Genomic DNA, 21,948 nt, shown 5'->3' with positions numbered 1-21,948 from the left:
AAAAAAAAAAAAAAGTAAAAAAAAAAAAAGTACCAAAGTGTTGAAATGAAATAGAAACACAGCTAAGTGAGATGCTAAGAATTTTTTTTATTTCTGAACCTAAATCGCCCGTCCAGAGTAGTTAGGAGTGCTGTACAGGTTTTGGACTGAGAGTTGAATATTTTTACTTGTACAGTGTCTTATTTAAAAAGACACTCCAGATAAAATATGATTAAATGTGAGTTTAGTGATAGACTGCAGGATGAGGCATTTACATATATTTCCAACATAAACCAGCTTTTTTACATGTGACTCCTTTTTTATTAGAAACTGTTCCCTTTTATGCATTTCAGTCTGTTTTCCTACTGAATATTCTTCTGTCCTCCCACCCTTTACTTCTCTTTCAGCCTGTAGTGTGGGTACAATGTCCCCAACTGCTGTGAATAGTTCCCATGTGCAACTACATAAAATATACTTAATGTGTTCCAGATGGCAAAGATGAGAAGTTCTGACAGATTTTATGCCTTGCTGAAAATGTTGCCAAGATGCTCTGGTTTGTATGTTTGGTATAAATAGGTTGTTTTGTTGGTTGGTTGGTTTTTTTTTTTTTTTTTTTTTTTTTTTTTTTTTTTTTTGTTGTTGTTGTTGTTTTAAATTGATAACAAGAAATGTTTGGGATGAAAGAAATGATTTCAGGAATTGGGCCAATAACCTTCATGTAAGCCATAGATCTTAAACTATAGCATTTTTGGAGCACAGCAATCCATATCTATTATACCCCTGAAGATATTTTATAAACCACTTTAACAGGATTGATTGCACCTGTGCTTGATCACCTGAATATTCTACTGTGGAACCTTCTAGTTCTTCACATCTGCTTAGGCCAGGAAAATAAGCCAGTTGGCACTAGTTTTGAAACACTGCTTTTGTTGGCCATAAGTATTTTTGGGGGAGCAAACAGTACAGTGTGCTGTTTGTCCCTTCTCTATTAGACCTGATATAAGGTCGCTTCCAAAGGTGACCATGTAGTGTATAAATAAATAAAATATACCATTTAAAAAGGCACTTGAGAGTCACACATCTCGATTGCCCATGGTTTCTGTAACATAAAAATCCCCACTGAGTGGGAAATTATTACCACTCATCATCCTCTTCAGTATTTACTAAAACGATATAACTCTCGTAATGCCTTTATAAAGCCCTTAATTAAAATGTGTCCCAGTGAGGGCTAAGTAATCACACTTACTTAAGTGTGAGACTACTCTTGTCATCTATTAGTTCATAAGAATGGTGTACATCTCAATTCTTTTGTTGATTTTATATGGAAAGGATAAGATATAGCCAAACAAAGCAGGAGTAATTTCTCTCTAATACTCCTTGTTAAGCATGTAACTGTAGATAGATGAAACTATTTGTAAAGTTGAAGCATCAGGACAGAAAGCACAGACTGCTTTCAAAAATGAACACAATTAGGCAACCCAGTGACTTCTTTAATTTGTTGGTAGAGCTCAAGATATTTGTGGCATCCTAATGAAAACTAATTAAGTGTTGGGAAGTGATCTGCTAATACACTGGATGTAATCCTGCAGTCTATTGTAGACCAAACTGAATGCAATCACATAGCATTGCTTCTCACTGAAATCTTTCTAGGCATCTCTGTTGCTTGATCTTGATTATTTCACGGAACATGAGCAGGGAAGAGGTGAGTGATGCTCACCAGGGATTGGGTAAGAGAAATCCAATTGTTCCAGGTGTGCAGAGGAGGAAGGTGCCGGAATACAGCCCAGGTGTTGGTTTCTCTGAGGCAAATCAACATGAATCTCTCTGCTTCATGATAGTGAAACTCTTCCTTCCAGATCCAGCTTTCTCTTATGAAGAGGTCTCAGGGAGTGGTTAAGATTTCATGTCGCAAATGTCTTGCTGCTTTGTGCAGCCACTGAGGTCTTCATTTAGTGACAAGCAAAGAGAAAGAGAGTTTTAAAGTCCTGTTTTCTTCTCCTATAGAAGGTGCTGGGCTGAGGATATACACATTTCAAGCCAGTTTTCTGAGCTTTATTCTGGATGTCATTCTTCACATATCAGTTCAGCTTTTTGCACCTACTGTCATTTTAGCCACTGAAACCTTTTCTGAATGATTTTTTTTTTTTTAATAAATTAATAATTTGAAGATGGCGAGTTCCTCAGTCCAATCAGTGTGCTGACGCCTTCATCACATAGTGCATGGGTTCTTCTGCAAGCAAACATGCATGAAATTGTTCCTTACTATCTTTAGAAAGAAATGTACTCCAAAAAAGCAGTTTCAGAAAAAAGGCATGCATGACAAAATGTTAGTGGAGTCAAAGACACTACCGCTAGTATGCCGATTCTCTGTTGTTTTAATGTTACTCCTATTTTGGTGCACAATTTCCTGGTTTCTGATGCTTATTTCTCTTGTCCATAATTTCTTGTGTATGGATGTGCTATTAAAGACATACTTTTTGTATTTTCTTTCCCTTCCCCTATGATTATGCTACAGAATTTGGAAAGAGCCAACTGCTCCTTCTTCCGATGAGACGAAAAGAGAAAATGAGACAATGAAAAGTAAATTCCTTGGGCTGGCACACTACACACATTCATCACTGCAGGAAACTAGGTCGACATTTTAATTCATAACAGTATATTATGTTACAATAAAACTAAGCAGAGGGTAGCTCTATAAATTGGAAGCATGCCCGTCAATTATGCTGTGAAGTGAAAACCTTGCCTCTAAGATGCTATTTAGCAGACAGAGCACTGTTGGTTGGGGTGAGAGAGGAGAGAATTTCTCTGCCAACAAAAATGGAGACAAATCTCATTTTCTACAGGTTTATGAAAAATAAAACTTACTACAAGGTTTTTTTCAGTTCTTTTGCTTTGACTTTGAAAATCAAAGCCGGTCTTCCATATTTGAAAAAAGGCCCATTTAGTTATTATTTGGCCTCTTTTCCAAAGATCTGGAGCATAACTTTGATGATCTTAAACTCTGTGCCTCTCTGAGCTGAGGTTGACATCTCCCACGGCAACTGCAAAAAATCTCACCTTCCTTTGAGACTTGTCCTCGGAGTCCTGAAGCTTTTTTCTGCTATAAAAATAAGAGATTGGTTATATGTGTGCCACCTGATTCTTTTCTGCCTTACTCCTGCAAGGTGAGTTTGTGCTGGTGGCCTGTGGAGTTCTGCTTTGCACAATGTGCAAAATCATCATGGCAGTTGGAGTAGGTGATCTTGATGGTCTTTTCAACCTTAATGATTCTATGACTTTCTTTTCTTTTTTTTTTTTTCAGTGGTTCACACTCTTACGAGGAAGGGGATCAGGTCTACTTAAAAAAAAGTTAAAGCTGACAGAATGAATTCAGGTTATATTAGAGCATTGAACATTAGAGGAAACAAATGGATAAATAATAAAGATTAGTTTAAACAAAAAGCAAAAAAACATTCTATTTACTATCTATCTCAAATTTTATCTGAGGCAATTTCCCCAAAGATTTTGTATTGCTGTGGGTTTTGCTGTTTGCTGTCTTGTTCAGGAAACAAATCTGAAATTAAATGAAGTTAAACTAAGTGTGGTTTTGAATATGTGTATTGCAAGAGATAGTTGCATATAAGTGACTTTCACATACCTAAGCAAACAGAAGAGTATTAAAGCAACTGTAATCCTTGTGAAATAGTTTTTTTTTAATGTCAAGACATTTGTCTAACTTCAGTGGAAGTTATTAACTGGAAATCTTTTAAACAGATCTGATGAAGAAGAACAAACATGTTCTCACAGCTTTTCTTTTTTTGCTTGTTATTTTTTCCTTTGCCAATTAATTACCAAGTCATTTTTGCTTAAAAAATATAGCGTGTGCTTTCTATACGAAATAGATAAGCTTCATATTTAAAGCAAGCTTTGCCTCATGTATTTAATGAATATTGGAAACTTGTTTTCTCTGCTCTCATTTTCTTCAAATGAGCATCTGCAGAACACTATCCCTGTTTTGTCTGATCAGTAGTTTGTTAATGGGGTAGAAATAATTATAGTTTATGTTACTGATAAGTAGGATTTTTGTTACTATTTGATTCCATTTCAGCCAAACTCTCAAAATACACAAACTTAATGCATATCATTTCCAGTTATTTCTATAGATCATGGATCAGGCAGAGGCACTGGTCTTACCCTCACCCAAAGTGAGCTGGATTTGTCCCTGCCTCCATTTGGCATAGTCTGACCAGCAAGATGCTGGATCCCATATATCCCAGGGATTGTTTCATGCCAGGTTACCTACTTCCAGTGCACGGATCAATTTTAATGACAGTTTTTCCTGTTATCCCTAGTTCTGGTGCTAATAAGGATCAAAAGAAAGAATAGGGGTTGGGCTTATGGAACAAATGCTGTTAGAATCCCCATTGGCATCCCCATTTAGGATCACTGGTAGTTTTGCTGATCCTTCTGGGCTCCGGGGAAGCTGCAGCCTGGAAGACAAGAATGCCAGACACAGCTGTAAATTGCTTGACCGTAGCTGTTGTCTTTTTAATATTCTTTTTAAAGCAATAGACAAGAATGCATGTGCACAAGCATGCTATCAGTTTTACTGTGCATGCTGCACATTGCTTTGTGTTCCTAATCTGCTCAGTTTTTATTAGTAATAGTTCCCATTCATTAAAATTTCCTTAGGGGACATCTAGTGGTTTTGATTATTATTATTTTTTCCGTTAACATCAAGCAAGTCAAGAATTATTTTTCAATAGGAAAGTCATTTTTGTATCTCATGATAATAATTTGATATTTGCCTCACAGGAGAAAACACACAGTAAATCTTTCCCATAACATTATCACATAGGGATCAAATTTGTACTCTTTATTCAGTCACGAACCTGTTGAAAACTACTGTGAGTAAAGGCTTGCAATGTCTGGTCTTTGCTCTTAACGTGACCTCTTGCTTGGTATGTATTCAGTAAACATTTCCATCATGTTGCCAGTGTCCTAGACTGTTGCCCCTTCACTTTTACATTACTGGTGATTTTAGTCTCTCCAGCACACCATAACAAGATTTATATCTTATTCGTTCTCGCAGACTAGTTCTCAAAATGAAATACTCTGTACTTTTTGCCTTTGAGAACTGACCTCCTGGGTTCCATGGGAAGTGTGGCCACATTGGCTTCCAAGAGAGTGCCCCATGTTGGGTCAGGCTAGGAGAATAGATTTTTCTCCCCACAGTGGATGGGCTACAACCCAGAAAGAAATGTAAAGCCATACCTTGACCTGCCCCTTCCTTCACCTAGGTGTCTGTGACTGGAAGGCCCTTCTGGGGGCATACTGGGATGGGGAGTGGTGGTTTGAGCCCCATCTACATTAGTGAGCTCTGTATGGTAGTAATGGAGCACTTAGTGCAGCAGCCCTGCCTGCCATGCCATGTGTGTGTTGAGTGGGGTTTATGGTGGATTAGCTCTGGTCTGGTCATGCTGGCTGAATTCCTGTTAAATGTTGAAAAACAGCAGTTGTATCCTTGGGGAGTGGTTTAATTTCATGTAAAAGGAATCCTGTCATGCAAACCAGAGCATGCTAAGTGGAGATGGCCAGGAGATTTGCTCAAAAAATGCTTTTCTGATCTCAATTAAAACACTAGCATAGACGCAGCAGAGTAATAACATGCCATATTAAAAGACATCACCTTAAAAGAATGTGGTGTTATTATCCCATATTATATACCATGATGAATACCAGAATGAGGAGTGCAGGATGCAGCCTAGGTAGTTCCAATCAAAGGAAGAGGAAGTGCATGAGAGAATTGTTTCTTAAAACAGAAAGAGAGTTGCTAAGTGTTAAGGTAGCATTGTCTGATACCACTTCAAGAGAGAAACTATCACTTTTGTAAGAGGTACAGTGCATGTAACATCTAGCAATTGGATAGCTAATGTACAGGTAAGTGTTCACTGTCTCTATGGTACTGTGGAGAAACTAAGAAACTTTCTTCCCACACACATTTCTGTATTCAAAACCTCTGGTCTGTTTCATAATAGCAGAGATTCTATATTAATTTTAAAAAAACAAAACCTGGATATTTGTGAAGATTTATTCTACGATATTTCTGAGAGAAGATAGAAGTTTGCCAATTGGAGCAAGCAACTACAAAGATGGTTAACAGTACATGAAGTCGGTGAAAGCATATGTTCCAAATATGTCAGTTTTTATCAGCTGCAGTTATGTTTTTCAGCTAGTTAGCACTACAGGTCTGTAAGTAATAAGGTGATGAAGGAGAAGATACAGCAGACCCACACTGCCCAGTCCACAGAAAAGAAACTGAGAAACCTCAAATGGTCTAAGTACTACAAGTACCTCTAGCAAAAGAAAGCTCTGGCAGGACAAACCAATTTGCTCTTCCAGTTTGTTGAGACATTTTAGATGTGGATTCAGATACTGGGTTCTTGACTAGTCTAACTGGCCTGTCCTTTGTGACATTCATATGCTGTTCTCTGCTAAGTTGTTTGAGAAAGCTTTAAGAGTGAAACCTTCATCAGAAAGGTTGTTCCTTTCTGTTTCTGGAGTATTCTGTATCACTGTTTTGTATCTTTCGGATACTTAAAGTGTTTTTATTTGCTTCTGACTTGTGTCAGTGTCCCAGTAACTTTCCCAGGCTTTAGGTCAAAATTCTAAAATTGATAGGAATTTTCTAAACTGTACAAAATGAATTCTCTGAAACTCTCTTCCTTTACAATATGAGAAAAGAGACCAATGCAGTTGCTGTTCCAAGAACACCTACCTGTTTCTCTGCTTTTCAGAGCAGGGTTATGTAGGTCCCATCTGCACATACCTCATGAACTAAGTTGACTGTGCTATGTCTGGTGCCTTGGTAGATTCTTCAGACAGTCTGTGTGGCTCTGATACTCACTTGATAGACAGGCTTCTAGAAACCTATGCTATTCTTTGTTTTACCTTTGAGTTAATGTAATTTACAGATACTTTGTCCATCTATTCCAGTCGTTGTCGGTCTTTGTACTACTCTGATTTCTCAGGTTCTGACAGGCTCACTTAATGCTTATTGAAAAATGTCAAATGTTGTGTTTGGTTCAATTAGGTTTATAGTTCTTATGTCAGATCAAAGTGAGAAAATAATGCAAAAATTACCATCGTTTTTGTTTGTACTCCACTACTCTGGGGAAGTTAGAAGGTAGTGGGGCTGCAACTAATCACTGCACACAGTCAGACCTGTAGGGACTTTCATCGCATACCTGCAAGAGGATGAAATATGAGGCATGCCAGCTTTATCCAGGAGCAGCTACAGACCTCTGCTGTGCAGGCGCATACAGCGTGAGTTGGCTCTGAGAGAATAGTTATGCCACCTCCATCAATATCTGAAAATCAGTTATCCACTATATTACATTATGCTTTTGGTAAGCCTACTATTGTGCTTCATAAGCCAGGCAACTTCATGATTTGCAAAGGCAAGTATCCTAGGAGTAGATTATGAGTCCTCTCATTTGATTCATAAGGTAGTTGTAACCAAATTAAACATGCAAACTGCCATGTAAATGAAAGTCTACATGTAAAAGAAATCAACTTTCAATTTCACAAAGGTACCTTTCATTTTATCTTATTAAATCTCATATTCTTATATGCTCATTCTAGAATTTCATAGAGTTCGTATCTGAACATGATGTGCATTTTGCCATTGTTCCTATTAAATGTGAGCAGTAATTCCTGAAGTACATTATACTTCATCTTTTTGAACAATTTTAAAGCTAGTGTTGTTAATGTGAAACAGAATCTTTGGAACAGATGGGAATGGTCAGGCACTCCGGAGCAAATATTTGGAACAAAAGCTTAATTACATGGATACCAAATTAAGATATTCTTATAAACAGTTTTGGTATTTTTGTCATGATGGTAAAAAACAGAAAGCAAAGAGAAGCCAAATTAGCTTAGCAACCAAAGTGTAGCAGTGGTCTGATGCAGAAAGTTGACAGGTGAATGTTTTCCACATTCCCAGCAGAGAAAGGCTGAACTGAATAGCCAAAATCCGATTGATTTCTTTGGGAGCAGGATCAAGTCTTTAATTCGTGAAAAACTCCTGTTTTGACTTTAATGAGAGTTACGTGACTTAAATCTTGTTTAATGTTTTGGAAGCACTGGGAAAGGTTTAAATCAAATAATAAGTTTTCTAGACTTTTAATAGCGTTATTCTTCTTAGTGCTGTTACCTCAGGGTATTTACTTTTGGCTGTTAGTGTAGTATAGAAGTTGATACTATTGAGAATGAAACTGGCAAATCTTAAAACAGAATGTTTAGATCATAAACATTTTAAAATAGGACTTCATAAAAAAGATGTATATTTTTTTAATATGAAATGTTAGTTGTGTTCTTGGCAGGCTTTGCCTTGGAGGAGCCCCATGCAATTCAAAGAGCGTTCTGCTAACCAGCTGCAGCCAAAAGATGATTTCAAACCAGTGGAGACCCAATTCCCTTTTCTCTTTCTCTTTTTCTTTTTTTTTTTTTTTCTCTCTCTCTTCTGTGGGACTCTCTATATATCATGCAACTGAAGTGCAGCCAGCCATGGAGTGAAAAAATCATATAACCAGTATACAAAACAGTGGAAAGAATAGAAACACTGACTGAAAATGCCAGTACTAATCTGTGTTTTAAGAATTACTGCTGAAATATCTTTTTTTCAACAGTCTTCAAATTTCCAAACAAAAACTGTTGAACTGTTGATAGAACAGCCAGCAGGAGCACACAGACTGCGAGCAGAATTGCCTCTGCCTTGCACTCATGGTTGGAGCAAGTGGCACAGTCAGCTTCTTAGCAGTGATGATGCACCACTGCTCCATGACACTAGATATACTCCAGAGTATGCAAGAGATGACAGGTTTGGAGAATAATCCGTAAAAGGAGATGTTAAGGGAGTGAGTCTTTATGTATCTCAGTGAAATATTGATGGTTTATTGTACTATACGATTATTTTGCTTTCATATTTTGAATGAATGCATGAAGTTTGCTTTCCTGATTTTAAAGGTGTGTTTAGAGGACTTCTTTGCAAAAAATCTGTGAAGAGTGTGGGTGAAAAGTGGCTGGGGTGGCTGTGCAGGCAGAAGTCTTGCCTCATCTCAATCAAATACAGCTGTCACAGTAGAAACTCCTGGTACCGATCAAACTATATACACTGTTCAGTTATTCCAGAACAGAACTTGACATATTTTTTTCCGTTATGTGAAGGTAGAGCTTTCTTCACCTCAGTTTTGAAGCCTTTTATCTTTGTATACTCTGCTGGATACGGGCCTGCATGAAATCCCTGTCTGCTTTGGACTGAATGGGGCCAATTAAAAGTGTTTTTACATTAATCACTGGCTATAGTTATAATGGTTCTGAACAGAAAAGATCCACTGCCCTGAAATTTTCATTAGAAATGTCTGTTGTTTTTTTTTTTTTTTTTTAGGGTCTTTCTTAATTTTTAAGTTGTATTAACTTCAGTTTTTACTTGCACAGATTATGATTTACAAGGACAAATGCTACATAAAATTGTACAGAAAAATTTATTATTTCTTTAGAGATTTACCACAGTGTTCTTGGGCTAGGCTGAAAAGTTTAATTGAATAGGAATAATTCTGATGCTAGCATTAAAAAAAGAATCACCAACAGCACCGAAAACCATACAGCCTAAGTTTTCTTAAACATTGAGTCTTTAGATTCTAGATCTGCAGTAAGAGTCCTGAATTCAAAGATGAAGAGTATCTATTAGGTTCTATGCAAATATTTAACATGCTGCAGATTTGATGAATATCACACTGCAAGCATTGATTTCTGAGCTGATGCCTTTAACCGATTGCAAATACAGTGGTGGTAAGAGAAACATCTACAGAGTATTTTTTTTTCTTACTGACAGAATTAATGTCTTATTTTTTCAGTACTAGTCTGTGGTTCTGTTATAGTCTTGGTATGGGCACTCACTGCACAGTGCGCATTTCATGGTGAAATTCTCTAGATTTAAAGTTGCTTCCTTTGTGTCTTTCCTCTCTTTCTCGGTTCACTTGGGCAACATTGCTGCTTGTCTTCGACTTTCTCTGGTCCTACTAGATGTCAGTCCCAGAGAATGTGCTTGTTCCCAATTTATGTTTCCCTTTACTTGTCAATTCTCTGGTTTCAGTTTAAGTAAGTATGATGAAGCATTCAAACAGAACTGTGGTTGCTTTCATTGCATGCAGTCCTGTTACATTTCCCACAGGAGTGAGAAAAAGCAGCAAGCAAACTATGACCCAGTTTCATGTCCTCCTATGTAGCTGCCTGGCAGACCTGTACATCTTGAGATATTTATGCTCTTTGTAGCTTATGTATATAAGGACACTGACAAAAAGCCAAAATCTTGAAGGAGTTGAAAACTGATCTCTGCTGGTTATGGCTAAGGCAGGGGGGCATTTTTTAGAAAATCTGGGTAAAAGTTTTGTTCAGTGCATGAGAACTAATGAAGAAATTCTCTTAATGGATCCACCCAGTTGAATAGTTTGCAGGGCCGTGTTCTTGATCATTTTGAGGAGTAAGTCCACTGCAGCCATTTTTGTGGCTGTGAAGGGTTAAACAATAAGGCAGAAAAAATACATCTTCATGATTTTGCTGAAAAATAAAAGGACTGGATTTCAGAAGGAGCAGTAAAGCTTTCAGCAAGAGTCAGGCGAACGCTGCAGTAAAATGAAAAGCTGAAATGTGAAGAGTGCGTGATGTGAGATGCCAGTTCAGGGCTTTCAGGAGTCGTGCGCAGAGCCCGCTGCTCTGAGGAGACCACCCCTGGAACTGCAGTGAACTGTAGCAGTCACCGGCTGCTTTGCAGTGTGAGGGAGTTATACAGGCTGACACCCCCCTCCATAGTTATGTCATCTGGTGGTAGCCTCTCTTAACACTTCTTCACCTTGGGGAAAACAGATGTTATTTACAAGTACTTCTGTTGGGGTGAAAAAAAATCACCTTGTTATACTTATTTCAGCTGCAAGATGGAAATAGGAGAGTAAGAGAATTTGTCCAGTAAAGGCTCTTTACTGAGGGTGTTTGTTTTTTCTCCCCTTTGTATAGGTTCCACGTGGGAGAAAACATTACGGCAGATTGGTTTTGAAAGGTAAGCCTTACATTTGTTTCATTAACAGTGCAAAAGAAAAGGGAGAAAAAGTGCATGGGTTAGTTTACAAAATTATTTTAGCTGATCAAATGTATCTGTGACCTCAAAGTTAGGGAGGAAGTTATGCAGTCTCATGCACATATATGTTCAGCTTCTTGTTTTATGTCCTCTTCTGTTTCCCCAGTCTACAATCTGAAGCAGCTTATTCACCATATTAACTTGGCTCACTGTGTTTTTCTGCTGGCGACTACATAGCGTGTTAGTATTAAAAAAGGTGACACACTGTTTGGGCAGAAGTCTTACTTATGAATGAAAATATTGCTCTCACTCATATTATTTTTTCCGTGAAAGTTCTTAACTCTGACATATTACTTGACAAAAGTAAATGAAGTTGAAAGAGGACCAAAGTTGGCAGAGAGCTATTTAGCATCAGAGGAAAATTCAGAATTCAGCATTCCTCAAGTGCAAGAACTTCTTGCAGCCAAACTTAACCACAAGGCCATCATACCAGAAACATATGTCTCTCTTGGAACTTAAAGTAGGCCAAACCCAGTAAAAGAGTAATCTGGTGTTGAGGCTGAAACGCTCCATCTCTTATTTATTCTTCTACAAAAGGTAAGCAGAAAAGTCTGCTCCCACTCTGATAATGTTTTGCTGTTTTTCCTTAATGGAGTAGTTTGCAGTACACCAGTATGTTTGGATCACCGTTGACTGGACAAGAAGGGATTTCACTTCTCCTTGTTGAACGAATGCATACTGTTCACACTTCCTGGAGCATCTCAGCAAAACCCACAGACAGTTTAATCTTTGGGAATCAGTAAATAGATATATTGACCGTATAAAACAGAAAATAAGTACTTTCTTGCTCACTTTTTCACAAAAAGAAGGCAAATTGTTTTTTTTTCATTTTGGTAAAATGTTGATACTTTCATTGCCTTGTTCTTTTTTTTTTTTAAGATTAAGAATTAGCAGTTGCTACTGCTGTTAGCCAGGATGGAAAAATGAAGAAGCTTTGAGAAAAGACAGAATAAATGGATATTTTGGGGCTTATATTTGAAACTCCTAATGTAAAATGACCAAAATTGATTTAAGCAGGGTTTAGAAGGAATTTTATTTCTGGAATATTGGAAAGAAATTTCCAACCTGAGAGGTGTTTCACAAGGAGAACCCATAATACCTGTGCATGCATAATGTAGGTACCACATGAAACATGGAGAAATCTTAATAGACTGCATTACAGGGAGAAGCTTACCTTAAAGGAGGCAAATATTTAGAAAAGGTTACAGTGCAGATTCAATTATTTCCATTCCAGTGCGAAAACAGCTTTAAGCTGACAGTTCTGCACTCTGAGAGTCTGATGGCTTGGAATAAGTTTAACAGAACCAGCACATTAACACAGTGAAGATTAGAATGACTTTGGTAGATACAATCATAGAAGCAGAAGTGTTTTCATCTCAGCTTTATAGTTCTTTATAGCAATGCTTGCTTAATATCATATTATACGTGATTACTTAATATCAGTATTTCTCATGCTTAAAGGAATAGTTTCCAAAGTAAATGATGGGTTTTACCTTACAATATATAACACTTGGATGCAGCACACTTAAGCAGAAATCCCAGATCTGCAGATCTTTCAAATGTGAGTGATTATTTGAGAAAGTATCACGACATGTTTTCCTTAGTTTTATTCTCTTCACTAGGCATCCTTTAATAGCCAGAGGGAGTCGAGATAGTAGGCTAGATTTCCCTTAGATCTGATCCTGTGCAGCTGTTCTAATACTCTGTATAACAATACTAAGAAAAGAAACAGCAACACATTTTGCTATTTAAAAACATATCCTCTGCAAGCTGTTGACTTAGGCACACCTGAGTCAGCTGTGAAATATCCGTAGCATTTAAATGTGTTGTTTGAGCAAAGATATTGTTATTCCTGGAGGAAGTAAGAGTTTTAGATACACAAAAAGAAACCCTCTTTTGGGAAGAGTGTGTCTTGCTTAAAGGATGGAAAAATCATACAAAATCTGTTCTTCTAAAGATGCTGCTTTCAGGTGGATTGATGGGCAGAAAGAGATGTGGACACTCAGTTTACATTGCAGAAAGCTCATCCTATATAATATAAAAGTTATGTCATCACTGCTTTGTGGTTATGCAATGTCTATTCTGTAATAGTGGAGTGCTTACAGTGCTGTGGTCTTCATATCCTGAAAAACACAGAGACATCAGGAGACCTGACAGATAGGCTTTTATGCAAGCATTACTTGTGAGCTGAGTATGCTGCTTTTCAGTGCAAGAGAAATTAAAAATGCTGTAGCTCGAGTAAAGTAGCCTTATATCCAGGAAATGACTGGAGTTAAGAGCTTTGCAATTAAACTGAGTGTACCTGGGCTTGATAGATTTAAATGAAGGTCATTTTGCTATTGATTGTTTTTTGAGGCATTACAAATAAGCTGATTGTAACATACTGAAGTAGTCATTGTAGTCATGACCTTTGTGCAACACCGTCTTGATGACAATTCCTGCAGAACATTTTGGAAAAATTCAGAAAATTATGAGACATAGTTACTTTGTACTATACTGTCCTACAAGTAACATGCTTTAAATTGCTGAACGTGTGTCATACTGGCATGTCATACAGAATGTCACCTCACACTGTGTGTTTAACAACTTGCTTGGATACCGGAAAACCAAAGCAAGCAGATTTGGGGATAAATAGAATGATTTGGGGTTTTTTTGTTCATTTGTTTTTGGCACATCCATTATTTGTGCACGTTTAAATGACACCCAAATATTCATTAAAATGTCCAGAAAGCTCAATTCTAATTTCTTCCAAACGTGACTAAAATTGTGTTTTGAGAGGCATTGTTCAACTCACTGGCTTTTTCAGTTATAGGCTGGACCCAGTGGAAATGGCTCCTTCAAACTCCTTTGTGGTTAGTTCTGAGCAATTAGCAGCAACTGTGCTTGTTTCCTAGTTACTCTGACAGTACAAAAGAGAACTTGATGCATAAAGTCTGTTAACATTTAGAAGCAGACAGGCTGAGGTAAACTGTAGAGCTGGCCTTCCATAGCATGGCCCGTGCTCTCAGCTCACAGCTGCTCTGGGACTTGAAGCACAGAGCCTGGAAAGAGCCACAGCCAATGCTGGGAAAACTGTCACTTTCTGCTGAAAGTTAAAAGCAAAATAAGTTTTTTGTTTGTTTGTTTGTTTTGTTTTCCTTATTTAAATGTCTCTAATTTGAGCTACCAAATGATGGAGCTTTACATCCTTGCATAGTAGATCAATCATGATTAGAGAAGTGTCTTCTGTTCTTATGTAATTGTTGAGCTAGAAACGATCTGATCATTGTAAAACTTTAAACAAACTTCTTAAAACTCATTGTGCCACAGGTCCTACAGACTTTTAGTCTCCCTCTTACTGGTCTTCTCTCAGTAGTAATTTCTAACACGCCTACAGACTGCTCAGCAGCTTACAGCCCAGCTATTCCCTGTTCACATCTGTCCCTTGTGTGTAATGCTTTACATTAAGGTTCCACAAGACAGCCATAAAAATGATTTAATAGCTGTTATTACTTATAAATACCAACTGTTTTAAAAAATATGTATTTGAAGAATAACATCTGTGGTTATTACACTTTTGTCAACATTTGATTAGTATATTTTTCATAATAGCTACTTCAGGGACAGAAAACTTTTGGACATGCATCTAGTAAAATCTAATTATTTGCATTAAAACCTGAGTTTTCTGTATTGATGCACAGGATTTGTTTGGCTGATAGCTTCAAATTGGGCCTTAAATAATCATTGTTTTCATAAAATGCAAAAATTTTTTGTTAATTTTAAATGAGATTCTTAGATATACAGAAGTTGACTAACTTTTTATGATTTTAATGTGACATCTGCAGTATTTTTTCAGAACCAATATCTATTTAGAAAATGCAACATAGTATTTCTGATTCTGGTTAAAGTTGTTTTGAGTGTGATCAACGGTGAAAGCTGTTCCTACTAATACGGTACTGTATATTGTTTCCTGGCCTTATTATTCAGGTTTTTAATCCTATTACTGTATCTGAAGAAGGAAATCACAGAATCATTAAGATTGGAAAAGACCTCTAAGATCATCTAGTCCAACTGTCCACCTACCACCACTATTGCCCCCTAAAGCATGTCCTAAATACCGCATCAACGCATTTCTGAATACCTCTAAGGATGGCAACTCCTCTACCTATCTGTGAGGGCAATCCATTCCAGTCCCTGACTATTCTTTCAGAGAAGTTTTTTCTAATGCTAGGTTGGAGCCGGTAGTTTTCACATCTCAAAAAAAAAAAAAAAAAAAAAAAAAAAAAAAAAAAAAAATTTGCCAAGAAAAGACAGCAGATATCCAATGTCCATTCTTATGTCATTGCTAGTCCCTGGATAAGAAGATTGTCTTTTGTTGTTTTATATTCCAGTTATTCTGTGCATTGTAGTAGCTTCTTCAACTGCTGTTTAGTCATGAAGTGAAAAGGACAACTTGCTTTGCTTTTGTTGGAAGCAAACTAAATGCTACAGCCCCATATGCTTAGGTAAGGAGACAAAGAATTCCCAGCAGAAGCTAGGAACAAGCTAGTTGTCATCGCCAAGAGATACCCTTTTTTTCCTGTATGGTTTTCTGAATGTAGACAGATGTCTGCTTTTGCAGCTGCTCCACATATGCCCCTGCATGATCTAGCTGAAAACACTGTATATATCTTCCCTACCCCTTGCAGAGACTTAGAACACAATTTCCTGAACCACTTGTGATGTGTGGTGAGCATGGAATCCAGACACATTAGAGACACTTCCCAAGTGTCTTCTTCCAGGTCTAGGTTGCTAATTATGAGCCTACTGGCAAAAGTGCTTTGATTGCTTGTAACTCGCTGTGATGTTTGATAGGTGCTTGGGCAGAATTTCTCTGGGTGGCATGTAAAGAATAAACAGAAAGAAGAGTATACCACTGGATTCTATAAATATTTATTATGCACAATTCTGGCTAGAAAATCCAAATACCATATGATTATCTATAGAGGCATTCCTCACTTTTCCCACACTGCAATGATTTAGTAAAGTAAATAAATATATATTTGAAATATGAAGTCTTATCCTGATAGCTCGCTTCATAATTTTGAGCACTTTCTTCACATACAGCTGAATCTTACAGTCCTTTCTTGGGCACTGCTCCCATTGACATCATTTTGGGAACGTTGCCTCAGCCAGGGGCTGTGAGAGACTGCAGAGCTTGATCCATGCAAAGTTATTTTGAAAGAAACAGCGCAGTCTGAACATTCACCATGTTTTGTAAATGTCAGATGATTTGAGTTTGGGAAGACAAGGAAAAATGAACACCTGAGCAAATACTGAAATTCTCTGTGCCCAGGTGTTTCTCCTGACTTCAGCTTTTGTGTGTTAAAGGCACTAATTCTCCACTTTTCCTCCAGAGACTATAAATAAAAGGGTCTTGTTTCGCTCATGCTGCAGTTTATTGCTTATAGCAGAATTATCTTCCAGGTCATGTATCAGTTTAGTCATTTTATTGTGTGGCTGTTATCTAATTGATAGGTAGGGTTCTGAGGGCAGAAAATCACGTCAGAAGGACTATGACATAGACTAAACTATGATGTTTCACTTCATAAAATGGCAGAATGGCTTGGATTGGAAGGGATATGGAAGCCTGTCCAGTCCCAACCCCATGCTATGAGTAGGGTTGCCTCCCAGCAGCTCAGCTGCCCAGGGCCCCATCCGACCTGGCCTTGAGCATCTCCAGGGATGGGGCACCACAGCTTCTCTGGGCAGCTGTGCTGGTGCCTTCATTTCTTTCAAAGAGCAAAGACCAGTGAGTGAGGCTTTCTTCCCATATGCACACAGTAGTCTCAAGGCAAAGTGGAGCACGGGATCCCAAGTCCTGAGAAGGCAGCAGGGGCTGAGCTGGCTTTCCTTGCCCTGTTTTGTTATTCTCTGGTGGCCAGGACTGTGGAATTTGTGCATGTGCGTGTTGAAGCATTGATGTTGTTTATAATGTGGGAAATGGGGAAGAAATGTGTTTTCAGTTTCGTCTGATATAGGATGCATGCCTAAGGTTCTGTACTAAATTGAATTTTCTGTGCAGTTCTGATGAAAAGTGAAACTTTTGAAAGAGAAATTTGAATTACAGAGAAAGCCAGAATAAGAGTTGGATTATATTTTCAAAGAACAAAACTGTTGTTTAAAAAGTTATGAACAGTGGTGGGTTTTTTCTTATTTTGTTTTGTAGTACTGTATCAGCTGAAATAGTTTGGTATTACATATTTAAATAGAAAAAAATTGTGTTAGCTTCATGGATTTCATTGCAATGTCCACTTCTCATTCCAATATTGCTGTAAGCAACAGTGCGTGCGTAGTCCAGTGTGCTCAGACTTAAAACTACTGTGAGTAAAGCTTTTTCCAATCATCTCCTAACAAACAATAGCTTGTATTTAACACACTGTGGTACTGTGTGAACTAACCTAACCATTTTTCTCCTACTGAGAAGGAAATAATTCAGGATACCCCCTGCCTCAAATAGTGAGTATAAACTGAAACAAGATCAAGACGAACAAGCCCTCATTTTAGACTTATCCCACTTACTACTTGTTTACTATTAAGTAGCCTTAATAGCTGTGGCCTGTGAAGAATTTCTGCTTCTAACTCCAGTCCTAGCATGTATCTGCAAAGCCTAGGGATGCTGCATGTTGGTGAGGTGCTCATCTGCACTAATGCTTTCTGGGTTAGGTAAGCAAGTATCCCATTCCTCAGGGGCAAATGCACTGTCAAGGCAACTCTTGAGGCACCATTTAGAAGGTGATTAATCTTGTTTATTGCAAAATACAGTTTACATTTTGTTGTTTCCTCTAACAATTATTTTAAATCTTTTCAGCATAGTTTTTAAACATCAGCTAACTTTCAAACTTAAGCTGACTTTTGACAAATGTCATTGCATAGTTTTTTTGTAATGTACTATCTTACCTTTTGCAAAGGAAATACATTTCTTTTTTGCAATCATGCCACAAAGTACTTTTAAGATATTTTTACTGATGTTCTTGTAGGCCTCATGGTGCTCACCTGTGAGCTGGTAAAGAGATTCACCAAGTTTTTGTCAAAGTTTTTCTGGAGATGGTCTCCATATGCTTAAAGCACTTAGACTGGTAATTACTTCCGTGCTTACTGGCTTTTCTCAAAGCTGTTCTTCTTAAAACAAAAGTAATAAAACCACCTATCATAGAAGATATAAACATTCACTAAAATAACTTGATTTGTTTTGAGCAGATTTAAGAGATTTTCTAGTTCTTAATTCCCCATTTTTCTGTGTAAGCAATTATCTTAATGGTAACATAAATAATCTCTGCCTAAAATAATTATAGCAATCATGACTTTTCTCTAGAGTATATCACTATAATATGCCAAGAAAGGTATTTCCTCTGCGTTGATTGCAGCTATTTTCACACCTTCTTTTTAAACAACACTGAAAGCAGCAGTGTGAATTCTTAAGGTGTCTGAACACACGGTCCTTAACCAACCCTGTAGGCTTCAAGGGTATATCTCATGAAAGTAAACATTAGGAAACCAACGCATAAACTGATTCTTAGCAACATAAAAAAAAAGATATATCTAGTAGGTTATTTCAATCATTTTAAACAGTCTAATTTACTGAGAATTTAGAGATTGAAAATCCAAGATGGACGTCATTCCAGGTAGCTGAGAGGAAAATCATGTTCATTATACAAATAGTACACTTTTGTGTGATGGTTTTCTGTTACTCCTCTGCATGGAGTTGCTAAAAATCAAGAAGTCACTTTCTCACAGGAAGCATGACAGTTTTTCTTCCTCTCCAGCCTCTTGTTCACATACCAAAAAATCTGGTATGCAAACATCCTGGAGATAGTTCTCTTGCAAATAAACCATCTTTTAATTCTGTGATCTACCTGTGGTAAATCTCAGGTTTGACTATGAGTAGATGAGAAGCACATCAGCATTATTAATTACAAGATCCTTTGTAGGTAGGCCTCCTTGTTTGTCTTTCTGTCTATCTATCCATCTATCCATTTATTTCCCACGTACTAATAGATCAAATATTTAAATCTATCTCCAGATCTAGTAGAGGATAAATGTTAGCACATGTTTGCCAATGGTCTTTACTTCCCACTAGAGACTCTGTTTCATAGATGTTTGCAATGATAACCAGACTGAGTGATCATATTCAAATTTCAACCAGTTTGTGGAGTTTGGCAATAAGGTTGTGAAGAATTTTTCCTTTCTCCCTTCTTTCTCCCTTCTTTCTCCCTTCTTTCTCCCTTCTTTCTCCCTTCTTTCTCCCTTCTTTCTCCCTTCTTTCTCCCTTCTTTCTCCCTTCTTTCTCCCTTCTTTCTCCCTTCTTTCTCCCTTCTTTCTCCCTTCTTTCTCCCTTCTCCCTTTCTTCTCTTTCCTATAAAGGAAGGAGTGAGCAGGGAGGTACCTTTGCACTAAGAGAACAGTAAAAATCGAGCAATTAATCAAACAATTTAACATTTAAAAGCATCAATATAACATCTCCTAAGTGCCTGAGTCACTTTGGGAACTGAGTTTGTAACTCAATAATCCTTCTGACTCTTCAACGTTTTATGTATAATCTTTGTTATAAGTGCTAGGAAAGTAACTGAATCAATTTCCTACTTCTAATTTTCCAAATTGAAGTATTAACTAAATCTACTTCTACTGCAGTATTTCAGAAGCCAAGAATCTACTATTCATTACCCTTGTTCATTTTCTTGACAAAAAACTAATCCATTTTTTTAAACATAGTCTTCCCTTAGTGTATGCTTCCTAATATGTCTGTTCCTAATAAATTAACAGTTTTACTACATTTATTGTTCTTATTGTCATGCTTACATAAAAATTTAAGTAGGAAATTCTACTGGAGCAAAGTCCATGTAAAATATTTTCTTTTGAACTGTGCTGTCATGATGTCATGCTAAGCATCATAGAAACCTTATAGCTGCTGCTTTTTCCTAAACCACACCATGGAGAGCTGACCTTTGAGTTGTGGCTTTTGTATCCGTTTGGTCTTTTGTTCTCTAAGAAAGAGTCAACGTCTTTCTTTTCCACACTGTATCATTTTGTTTTTCTGAGATAAAGAGTCTTTTTGGTATTTGTTCCTGCTATTGCCAAATTTAAGGTAATTACACATAAAAGAACCAGATGGCAAAAACAGAATGGAATAAAATGGAAGTAGAATAGAACAAGAGTAGAATTAGCTCAGTTGGAAGGGACCTTCAAAGTTCATCTATTCCAACAGCCTGACATTTCAGGGCTAATCAAAAGCTAAAGCATATTATTGAAGGCATTATGCAAATGCATCTTGAGTAAAAAAAAAAAACATGGGGGCATCAACCGCCTCACTAGAAATATTCACATATAACTTTGAAGTGAAAGGATTTTGAAGTTATGCTTTTTTTCCTTCTAGCTTCTAACCTTTAAGAGTAAAGTTGTCACCTTTCAAACCTTTTCCTTGTAGCCACGAGGGCTGAAAATGGATATGGATATGGATGTTTTTTGTAAGGGGAAGCTGGTGAATCTCACACTTGGCTCTACAGGGTGAAACTTAAAGGAATGCTCAGTAATGCTTAAGCTGTGAAAGACCCTTTTGCAACACTAATCATGCAGCTGCCTCTCAATCTTAATGTGGGAATGGTTTTAACTTAGTCCCCAATATGCTAGACTGATATCTGCACTACGAGAAAGACATGAAACTAATTCATTAAACTGCAGGTAAGCTTCCAAAGTGGAAAAGGCAGTACAATTTTTATATTTGCTCCATACTGCTGCAAACCACAGTGTAATCTATCTTCTTCTCCCTCTGTCATCTCTTTCTTCCCTTCCCTCCCACTCACTGTAGTGACATGAAATTTCTTTCTTCTGCTTCAGCATGTAAAAGCTACTTTGGTTTCATTTTATTTATTTGCTGTCATCTTGCAGCTTGACCATATGTATGTTTGCCATCAGACTGCATCACCCTGCTGTGTGATGACATTGGCAAGTGACTGCATTACCAAAAGATTCATTGCTATAGCAGATGCAGTTGTGAATGAACAATTAAATCTTTTAAATTGAAAATGTAAAGTCAGTCAAGAGTCAGTCAGTGGATAGAGCACCTGAATGCAAAAATCAAGGATAAGAAGTCATGCAGTGATACAAAAAGCCTGGTATAATTCAAAGGCAAAAGAACACATTTTTTTATTCTTAATTTTGATTTTTTTGATTGTTAATTTTGATTAATAGAGTTCTTTCACATTCATTCAACAATTATCTTCTAGCTGATAACATTTGAGCAAAATATTGATTAGCTGTATACCTTAAGCATGTTCATCATGAAATATTAATTGTGAGACCCTCACTGTATTCTAGTTCTAAAAAACATTTGAAGTGTGGACAAAAAGTCATTTTTCTTGAGAGCTCTGGAAATACTCAGAATGACTCAAAAACTGAGAGAAATACAATAGACAAGAAAAGAAGAAGAAAAAAAACAAATGCACAGAAAATTTTAGTAGGCTCTGTGACATGACTGAATGTTCTGTGCTGGCTCTTCCAAACAGCTAGTAAATATTCTTTTCCATATGCACATGATGAGAAAAATGGAGCAGAGGTTAACACACCCAGTTCACTAGGGACTCGTGTAGCCTCTGCACACTATCAGAATGCAAAGGAATATATACAGTTATTGTGAAATATGGAATTATGTGAACATTGAGAAGCCAAGATTTTCCTTCATGGGCTACCATATAGGGGAAAAGACATTGGAGGGTAGGGTGTATGACTTGATGCTCACATCTGTTCCAGTTCACTGCTGCTACAAATCAGGCTGCTTTGCC

At 37.3% G+C, this 21,948-nt stretch overlaps 1 protein-coding gene across 9 annotated transcripts in view; it reads left to right on the top strand.

Annotated features, from left to right (window-relative positions):
- The window catches only part of PIEZO2 (piezo type mechanosensitive ion channel component 2), a 287,618-nt gene that overhangs the window by 124,334 nt on the left and 141,336 nt on the right, over positions 1-21,948 (top strand). For all 9 annotated transcript variants that reach the window (XM_048939128.1, XM_048939130.1, XM_048939133.1 and 6 more), the window contains exon 4: positions 11,032-11,074. In XM_048939128.1, coding sequence (XP_048795085.1) covers positions 11,032-11,074 — 43 coding nt within the window. The remainder of the gene's footprint in view (positions 1-11,031; positions 11,075-21,948) is intronic.

Source organism: Lagopus muta, chromosome 3 (assembly GCF_023343835.1).
Source record: "Lagopus muta isolate bLagMut1 chromosome 3, bLagMut1 primary, whole genome shotgun sequence".
NCBI lineage: Eukaryota > Metazoa > Chordata > Aves > Galliformes > Phasianidae > Lagopus > Lagopus muta.
The sequence above is the reverse complement of the archived record's forward strand: the minus strand, read 5'-3'. Positions and strand labels throughout refer to the sequence as shown.